At 40.7% G+C, this 9780-nt stretch overlaps 1 protein-coding gene across 4 annotated transcripts; it reads left to right on the top strand.

The window, feature by feature from the left end:
* The first annotated feature begins 555 nt into the window (after window positions 1–555).
* Window positions 556–9170, top strand: C1H3orf52 (chromosome 1 C3orf52 homolog). Of its 4 annotated transcripts, XM_051627613.1 has the most exons (7): window positions 556–715; window positions 1573–1791; window positions 4771–4894; window positions 5452–5588; window positions 6031–6101; window positions 7972–8162; window positions 9043–9170. In XM_051627613.1, coding segments are annotated over exons 2-7 (693 nt in total). In that variant the 5' UTR covers window positions 556–715; window positions 1573–1623; the 3' UTR covers window positions 9045–9170. The 4 variants fall into 4 exon arrangements, with proteins under 4 accessions (XP_051483573.1, XP_051483564.1, XP_051483580.1 ...); XM_051627604.1 differs by lacking the exon at window positions 556–715 and having other exon boundaries at window positions 1429–1791; XM_051627620.1 differs by lacking the exon at window positions 556–715 and having other exon boundaries at window positions 1429–1791; window positions 6031–6077.
* Window positions 9171–9780: the final 610 nt, after the last annotated feature.

Below are 9780 nucleotides of genomic sequence, written 5' to 3' on the forward strand. Positions count from 1 at the left end.
ATGGACTTTGGCTTTTTCTGGGTGAGATCCATAATCATTAACTCATTTGACTCAGAAAAGCTGCTTTGGTTTCAGACAATTCAGAAGGAAGGTAAGGTCTTTTACTGTGGATGGAAATGAAATAAATGAAGCTAATCTCCAACATGAGTACTGGGAACCAGTGGGTAAAGGTTTTTTTCTAGTTAAGACATTGCAGGCAAAATCTTATGGATACAGACATGTTTTGATCCTGATGACTGCTCAACTTCATCCTCTGTCCTCTGGAGTTTTAAGGGTTCTCCAGAACCAAAGGGTGGGGTTCTTTTTAGTTGCTGAATGAAACCAAGCTGTGTGTTCATCTTGATGAAGTGCCTTTGCCTGGAAGGCTGAGACATGGCATGTGGAATCTGAGCTCTTGTCAATGCTCCAGGCATCAGTAGCCAGATGTGTTGCACAACAGGAAAATCTGAGGGGGGGAACAGCATCCTCAGCTTTTGGCAGGAAAAAGAAGGAGCAGTGTTGTGGGTGGATGCTCAGCCAGCAAGGGAGGGGGTTGGAGAAAACTGCTTTTTTGTCCACATAATGCATGATTCGATCTGTGCTGCAACAGGAGAGTGGGCAAGAGTGCAGTTACTGGCTGCCTGGGCAACCTTTTTGATCTGGAGTGGAGAGAGGTGCTCTGTGTGGAGGAAGGAGAAACATGAGGATGGAGTCTGAACAAGACAAATGAGAGACGGTAGGATGAAGGACAGTGGGGGAGTAGGGGGAGGAATCAGCCTCAGGCTGAGATAAGTTTAATGAGTGACTCATGTAAGTAGCATGGGAGAGTTCATTCGGGAAGCTAGTGCAGACCAGATCTCAGTTTACACCATTATTTGCTGAATAAAAGCATGCCCTGTAGAGCACAGCCTGAAAATGAAGGCCACCTTCCTCCTCTCTTCAGCTTTGTCCTTTAGGATTTTTACATGGAAGCAGCTTCTCAGGTATAGGTTGGATAGTACGTGGATAGACATAAATGGCTCCTTAGCACCAAACATTATTTTCGGCTCCATAATTCCGAGAGAGAGTACAATTTGCAGCACAAAGGTCAGTAGGCTTCATTTCTTCATTGACTATACAGGGAGACTAAAATTAGAAATGTAGATGTATATTATAAGTTCCCTTCACAGCCTAAGCGAACCCCAAGCTATGTGATCCTTTTTTCAGTTTATGCTGCTCAGAACCACATCAGTTTGTTTATCTGCATGGATAGTAGCGATAGTATTTTACTGTTTTGGCTGACGAGAGCAGGGAAAGCAACCTGGTTCCTTTTAAAATTGCCTCAGCAGATGACAACATTACTGAAGGTTTAGTCACCTGCTTGTGCTTGTCAAGGGCTGGTACAGTAAGGCAGCCAAACTGGAAAACCTAGTATTGCAGAGCTGAGGGCTCTAGTTCTGGCAACCGGGCAAATCGATACTTCCTCCGCCTCACATTTCTCTGTAGCTAGGTCAGACAACATTATCTGTCCTCTCAAGGAATTCTCCTGATTTATCAGTGTTTTGAGATCACTCCTGTGAAAACTATCCCAACTCTCACTGTTACCATCTCCAGCCTCATACCAGAATTGCTACTGACCACATCTGCTGCTGAAACCAGAAGGAAATGAGTTGCCTCCGTGCTTGCTTCGGAGACAGAGGTCCTCGTGCAGAGACAGAAGCTATGAAAAGGCAAAGTTCTGGTCAGGAGCATGAGATTATTGAATTAAATGAAGATCATGTGGAGGAAAACGAGGCTGATCACGACAAGCCTCTAAACATTGAAACAAGAAAGGTAGGAACTTCATTTGCTCATTTGATGCTTGCTGTTGGTGAAAAACAGCACACAGCAAAAGAAATTATACTTTGTGGGAACATCTGATAAGAGTGGTTTAATTTGTAGGTTGCGGGAGAGGAAAAGGTGGTTCACAGGAACATAAAGGCTGAAAACTTATTAAACATATTTATTTTCTTCTTTCAATGAAGTATTTTAATATTGGAGTGGGATTTTATACTTCTTTAAAATATTTTTGGTGCTTGGCTATTTGTGAACTTTAACTTAGGAAATGAAGTTGTAACTGGTACTCAGTGTTTTGCTTTCTCTTGTCAAGTGCTCTCAGGGAGATTGGGCTCAAAACCAGAAAGGAGAACATTTAAAATCCACATTAAAACCAGGCTTTCTTTCAGAACAAATAATCAGAAAACATCACTACCAAAACAAGTATAGAATGTCCTGCAACACCTTCTGTCTCTTTTTATCTTTGAGCAATTTGCAGCTGCTTACAATTATGAATTTGTATGGAGTGTCCTGAAGCCTTAGTTAACGCCAGCGCGTGTGAGTCCTGAGGGAGGCAGCTCGCAGCATTTAGCTTAAAGCTATGGAACAGGCTAATGTTGGCAGAGGAGTAACATAGATTCACAACAAGTGACCGTTGTGCAATGATTTTCATTGCTTACTCCAGAGCAGAGGTCATATCTGTGGTAAAGAAAAGAAGTTTCCCACTTTTCTGTAGGGATGGCTGAGCCCTCACGGGAGCTTGGCTGCATGAGTCACACCACCCCTCCCTTCCTGCTCCGGCCAAGCAGCAGTGACTGCTTCCTTGTGTGAGCCCTGCTGATCATCTCCATGGGTTGATTAATTCCCCCTGCCAGGCAAATCCCCCATTTACTCTGCTATATTGGGGGCCAGTTACCTCTCATCTGGTCTGGCTACGCTGAACCAGCTTGCTGCAGGGTCAGACAAGTTCTAGGGAGGTGCAAAGAGGAACAGGAGAGGGTGGAGAACACGCAGGGGTGAGCTAGATCTGTTCAGCTGTCTTGAGAAACTTTAAACTGAAGTTTCTGTTTAGCCTTCCTCTTACCAGAACTGAACTTTCAACTGGGCTATGTTTCTCCTGACTCTGGTTATTGGCTTCCTATCCTATAGGGACTGCTGGAAAGCTGTCATGCTCTGCTTCCTGCTCATGTGGCAGTTTAATCAGAAGGGCAGCCCTGCTCACGGGGAGGAGATTTTTCTCTGCTGCTGTTCTCTCCCGCCAGGCTTGCGATGTCCAGAAGGTGTTGGCTCAGCTGGGAGGGAATAGTTGGGGAGCTGAATGTTTGCTTGAGATCAAGCCAGTCTGCTGTGCGTGATGAAGAATCACACTTTTGCGATGGTCTAAATATATGCTCAATTGAAACTTGGCTTTGATAACAGTCTCAATTGGTATTACTATGTCTGATTTCGTAATTGTACTGTAGACAGTAGTTACTGCCTTTTGTTTAATTATTTTTTATTTTCACATACAAAACAATATGCTAGTGTTTAAGTATTAAATTGAAGCTTATTTTTTCTAATACACTTTGAAAAACAAACAGAAAACCAAAAAATATGTAAACATGATCACACCTGAAGCATGCTGTAAGTGAAACCATAAAACCATAGTAAGCTTTTGCCTGTGGTTCCCTCTCAGAACCAAAGTACCGTGTGCAGGGTTGTCTGCAGAGAGAGCTTTCCCTTTCTCTGCCCCTCCCCACTCCCCAGAAAAATTACTCTTGTAAGAACTTTCTTTGAGTGTCTGTTTTCTCCCGTGCTCATCTGCCACCCCCAAAGAAGCTTAAGCCACCTGATGGATGTCAGGTAAACTCTGTGAAAGGCTTTCTGTTATGCTGGGTTCTTAGAAGATTCAAAAAGTGTAGGAAGGTAATCTGGGTTAGTGCCTCCAGCCAGCAGCTGGTTCCTGCTAACCTGCATGTGTGTGGCCCAGACAACCTAAAGCACGTGCTTTTCCTTACCTGGTGCTGATGACAAAAGGGACACAGAGTTTAAAGCGGTTTTTACAGTGATGGGGAGGAGGAGGAATCAAAAAGGCAGCATGGTCTACTTTCTTATGAATTCATGCCCTTCCTTCAGTCCTCTGGCTGTGGAACAAAATAGTTGGAGGGTTTCTAATTTGTATTGTTATATCACCTAGGGTTAATTTTGTGTGTTGGGGTTTTTTAAAATATATATTAGTACAGCTGCAGTACCTATTAAAACACTAATTTCTGCTGTGGTCTTAAATTTATTAAAAATTAAATGAAAGTCAGGTATTGTCCTTTCTCTCCTATGTAAACATACACACATGCACAATTTCTTTGAAGAGAGTTTCCTTGTGATCTATTAGAATGGGCAATATTTGTAATAAACTTTCTGTTAAATGAAGGCTTAATAGCCTTCAAGTTTCCAGTCTTCAACAAAAAAGGGAGCCAGCTGTAAAAGTCTCAATTATTTTACAGTGGTTTTTAATGCAATACTTTATAATTTATAACAATTCACTTCCTTTGGGTTCTGGCACCCAGGAGCTACACAGACTGATATAATCATCGTTGCAGAGGTGAATGATTTTGGAAATTCCTCCACAAACACCTTCTTGATTGTGAGAGATGGCGAACATTAAAAGGACACCTTGTGGGAAAAGCATATCAAATCTATGTAGTTTAAAATTAAATTTTGAAGCCATGAAAACACCTTTGTAGAACTTTAGATTTATGGGCAATTTAGGAATTGGAAATTCTGCACAAATGGGGAATGACAGATCTCTTTCAAGCAATAGTCTGTCTGTAAATGTCCTTTGCCTTTCGCAAGCCACCTGTAGCCATACTTAGGGGTGGGAACTGCTGATGTAGGGCATTGTTTACCAAGGAGACTCTCCCACCTATATGGCATTTTTTGTTTCTAAATGTTACAACAGAGACAGGTTTAAATATTTTTCTCCACCTTATTAATCAACATATCCCTTCCTTTTGTAACTAGGAGAGCGATCACTGGAAATCATGTGGGAATGTAGTTTTTTGGAGGTGTAAACTATGGATGGTTATAACCACAGTTTTTCTAGTATTCTTCCTGGTCATTCTCATCAGCCTAATTCTTTATTCTAGTAAGTATCTTGCTCTTGGTTCATCCTCTAACAAAAATGTACACTGTGTACAATCCAATGTAACACAAATCTAACAATAGCATCCTTTAAACTCTTTCTGTAAACTGCTGAGGGGACTGGGAAGCTGCCTGCAGAGGGTGTTGTGTTGAGTAGTGGATGTGAATGCTTTTATTTTTAGCAGGCAGCAAGCAAATTCTAACCTGAAAAGATGCCAATCCCAGTTTATAGCTAAGTGAGAAAATATTTTGAGAGTCAGGGATGAGGATGGAAATCATGCTTGTAACATTGCAACAAGTGTCATGGATCACTTTTGTCCCTATGTGTGCTGTTGGTGCCTCCCAAAGCAGCTGACTTTGACTAATGGGGGAGGGTGACTGACCTCCACATGCTGTCACTTTCCTTTAGGTGACTTGCACTTTCTTTTTGTCACTCCCTGTCAGTAGTTACCGAGGAAATTTGTTAGAAAGCCACCCGGACGAAAGCCAAGAGGTTTTTTTTCCAACACATCTGCTAACTGGAACTTTTTCCTCCCCTTTCTATCTCGTTTTGTATATTAGATGTTTACACAGATGAGGATGACTATTGGGATCCTGACGCACTACTAAATAGTGGAAATTTTCGCAATTTTTCAGGAACGTTGGAGTTAATGTGTCATCTCCCACACCTTTTATCTGAAGACATTATTACTAACAGGGTATGTGTTGATGTGAATCTTGGCAAAGCTGATTCTGCTTGTATGCCTCCATTGTGTTAAGGTAATATAGTAATCACTCAAACACATAGTTTCATAGAATCATAGAATGACAGAATCATATAATGATGGAAGAGAGCTTACAGATTATCTAGTCCCAACCCCTTTGCATGGACAGGAACACCTTCCACTAGACCAGGTTGCTCAAAACCCCATCTAGGCTCGCCTTGAACACTGCCAGGAAGGGGGTAAAGATTAACTTGTCTGTCAAGCTAAAAGGATTGTGTACAATTTCCAGGGCATATATTTGCTGAGGTTTGACCTTCAGCACCTGTGTTTATGTCCCTTAAAGCACCTTGTAAGAATCATTCACTGTGCTTTCTTTTATGAGGAAAAGAGTGACAGAATGGAATATTTTTGTTTTCTTTTCTTCTCTCTCTCCAAGTTAACAGATGTCTACAGTTCATCTCCAGCTCTAGGACGCTACTTTAGGTCAGCTCAGTTGATTAATTTCAGGTAAGCTATTTCTGTCACCAAACTGATCATAAAATTTCCATTTTTTATGAGTCATAAATGTGCCTGTGCAAATATGCACAACATGTAAATCTGTGAAAAAATGGGCTGTTTTGGGGAAAGTTACTTATATAGCTAGTGAAAACGAGTCAGAGCATCCCCTGGTGTAAATAGCAAGTGCTGCTATTAATATATAATAGCATGCAGTAATGTTTTGTTACTGTGAGGTATAATTGTCTTTGATTCCAAGGGGCAGCCCTTAATAAACATATTCAAGCATATTTATTAAAAGGAAAATGAGCTGCTGGAACCACTTGAGACTGACATGGCTTAAATAGCCTTAAATAGATGAGACAGGGTTCATGGGGAGGGCAGAACTGTTTTGCTCCCAAAGAAGCTAAAGGCAACAAGGACAAAGAAGTTGTGAGAGCCAAAACAGCAACATTACACTGCTGCTTTGTTTGGACCACTTTCTCCCCCTCACTTTATTTTGAACAGCAGGAGCAAATCTCAAAGCAGCAGTATGTTGGAGAGACTGGTGGAAAAGCAGTGAGAGGCAGAGCAAGTGGCAGAGTGGAGGTTAGGCTAGCCTGGGTGGGAGACACATGTGAAGGAGAAGCTCAGCCACTGAAGGCTGGTGTAGCCAGAGGAGTAGCAGTGGTAGGAAGAAGGTGAAAAGCATCCAGCCCTTCCTTGCAGAGGCAACAGAAAGCTTCAAGCTGGAACAGAGGGTGGATCTTACTCTTGGCAGATACTGGCACTGGAGGAAGGCTTAGGAGTTTACTGTCTTGAACCTGTAAAGTTTCAATCTATGGAGACACCACAGATTTGCAACAGTATGTAGGCTGAGCAGCAGAGAGAAAAGTAGAGCTGGAATTATCAGCTACAGAGTGATCCTGCCATGGAGAGATAGCAAGAGACAAGGGAAAATGGTGAGAGACCTCACCCAAAGATTTCTGAAAAGCCACTGTTATAAAAGGGACTAGAAAGACAGGAGAAAATCAAGGGAATTAAATTTGCGAAATCCCAAGTCTCTTGAGAGAGCAAGGACAGAGGAAGATCCCCCATAGGCTGTGGCAAGGAGCAGTCCTGAGAGCACTTCAGGGAATGTGCTCCCTTGCACTGCCAGCCTTGGGAATGCTGGTGCTGGTCAGTGACTGAACTGCAGCTCCTTAGCTGGATGGGTTAAAATTATTTTTTAGACCATCAAATACAAAGCTGTAGTTCTGCATACATGCTGACGAGCTGATTTCTCTCTCTCTGTTTTGCATATCTCTCAGTGTATCCTTTTCTTTTTCCCCACCCAACTACTTTTTTGATGTTTTGAATTCTGTGAGTACCAAATGTAACTGTCAAATTGTAGTCAGTGGATTTGGTAGACCACAAATAATTAAATCTCTAGAGACGGATTCCAGTTCTGTACTTTGTGTAAACCACTCCACAGCTGAGTTAGGGGCACAGCTGGGTGGCCCCAGGTATTGCCAGCAAGAGAGAAAATCTTCCTGCAGGTTCTCAGCTAACCTATGGATGAGACATTCTAGCACCTCTTATCTAGCACCTCTTCACATACTTGTGAAGCATGAGTGTTCACAACCTCACCCCATTATGACACATGTCCAATTGCCCATTGTACATTTGAAAATACATTTCAGGTTGGCTTCAAGTATATGTGTTTTTTTCAGTGTCAAGAGCTGCTCTGAGAAGGGAGGTGGAGTAGAAAAACAGAATTTTTGGTGGCAGGTTTTTTTATGTTTTTCTTTAGAACAAGTGTTTTAAAAATCCATGTCAACATTGATATGAAAAGTCAGCCTTCTCAAAAAGGAGAAGATCCAATGAGGACTTGAAGACATTAATACTTGACTTTGTTTTTCAGTAATGAAAGCTCCACTGTGTTTTATCAGCTAAAGTTTTCAGTACCACCATCAACAGAAGGGTTTATGGAAAACACAATGAACCCAGATTTTATAAGGAACGTTTTACGTCAAAATATTTATGATGAAGATGATCCTGGGACATCTGAATGTAACAGGTTAATGCTTGACCCGACTTCTCTCACATTAACATGTAAGTACTATACATTAAAGAGACTGTTTACAAAGAGCAGAAGTATTTACTTGAAGTGAGGGAAGTCTTTCTGGAAAGATGTGGAGATCTGTTAGCAAATATATTTTGCATAATAGTATTAAGAACATTGTAAAATATTCAGTTTTCAAGACAGTCCTACTATTCTTAGCTTATAATCTAGGATTCACTGTTTAGTCCTCTGATGAGAAAGGAAGTAGTGATGGGACTGATTAGCTACAGACTCCAACCAAGCTTTTCAGATCTCTTGCATTTTATGATCTCCAGAGAGCCAAATAATTAAAAATATTTCTGCTTATTGTTTATTCATATTTGAATGCATGTAAAACACATTTTAATCCGAGTAAAACAGGGTAAGTAATTTGGGGGTGAACTTCTGATTCACAGTCAAGGATGAAAATGTCTCCTGATTTTTGTCTTTTCAGAGTTTTTAGGGAAAATTTATTATGCACAGAGATGTTACTTCTTCCAGGTTTTCTAGGTAGTGATTCCAATGACTACCAGTGATTAGGGAGCGATTCCAATGCATTTAGATTTGTCTTGATTGAAATGTCAGTATAAAAGTCTTGTGAGCTTTGCAGTTTTACCGAAAACAATGTATGGAGCTGCTTCCCCCCATACCCAACTTACCAAACCACTTGCAGAATACTTTCAGAACAGCTGTAGGCTAACACATCAACATTCAGGGTGTATAAGTAAGATTTGTGATTAACTCATGCTAATTGTTCTTGGTACATCATTTTGTTCATAATATATTGATAGGATTCATAGAAAACAGTATAAAAGGGACAGGAAAGAATATATTGAACTCTCTAACTAAAGTTTCATTTTAATGTTAATAATGTACTGTTTTAACTTTCAGAGAAATGATGGAAAGACTTCTTATCTTCCTCACTGTCTAGAAGAGATGGGCTTCTGCTACCTATTATAATCCCAGGGTAGGGAACTATTCATTAGGTCGAAACACTTCTAAAAATATTGTCCTGTAAATACTGTGTGTGATGCAATATTGTAAATGGAAAATGTGGTATATTTATAACAGTGTTGTACTTCTGTAACACCACTACCTCCTTTATTGTTGTCCTGGTATCTCAATAACTGTAACTCATTAACCTCTTGTGAAAATTATGCATCTTGTCTGATGCATGCTCTGTGGACTATGAAACTTCTGCTTTGTCTTACCTTATGATTAAATCTGGATTCCCTGCATGAACATTAAAAGCAGTCTTGCATGTGTTTCCTTTCTGCTTCTCTTGACTTATTCAAAATTATCTACACAGCTTCATCCTTAATGCTTACTTCCAGCCGTGCTCATGTCTGTTACTTTTATGCCTGTTTATTTCATATACCATGCTTCACCATTCTTTCCTTGTAAAGCAGCCTGAAAACTTAAATATCCTCTCTGTTTTCTTTAATTGCATGCAAGACCTTTGCACCAGCTTCTTAAATATGCTTCAACTTTCATTACTCCCTTTCTTGTTCATCTTACATTCTTCCTGGAGAAGGTGTTATCTAGTCTATTTTTTCGTTCTATAACATGAAATAGAAATGAGGGAAGAAACACCAGGAAGAAACTTGTCTTACTCACTAATGCATCTGA

The sequence above is a fragment of the Apus apus genome, chromosome 1 (assembly GCF_020740795.1).
Source record: "Apus apus isolate bApuApu2 chromosome 1, bApuApu2.pri.cur, whole genome shotgun sequence".
Classification (NCBI taxonomy): Eukaryota; Metazoa; Chordata; class Aves; order Apodiformes; family Apodidae; genus Apus; species Apus apus.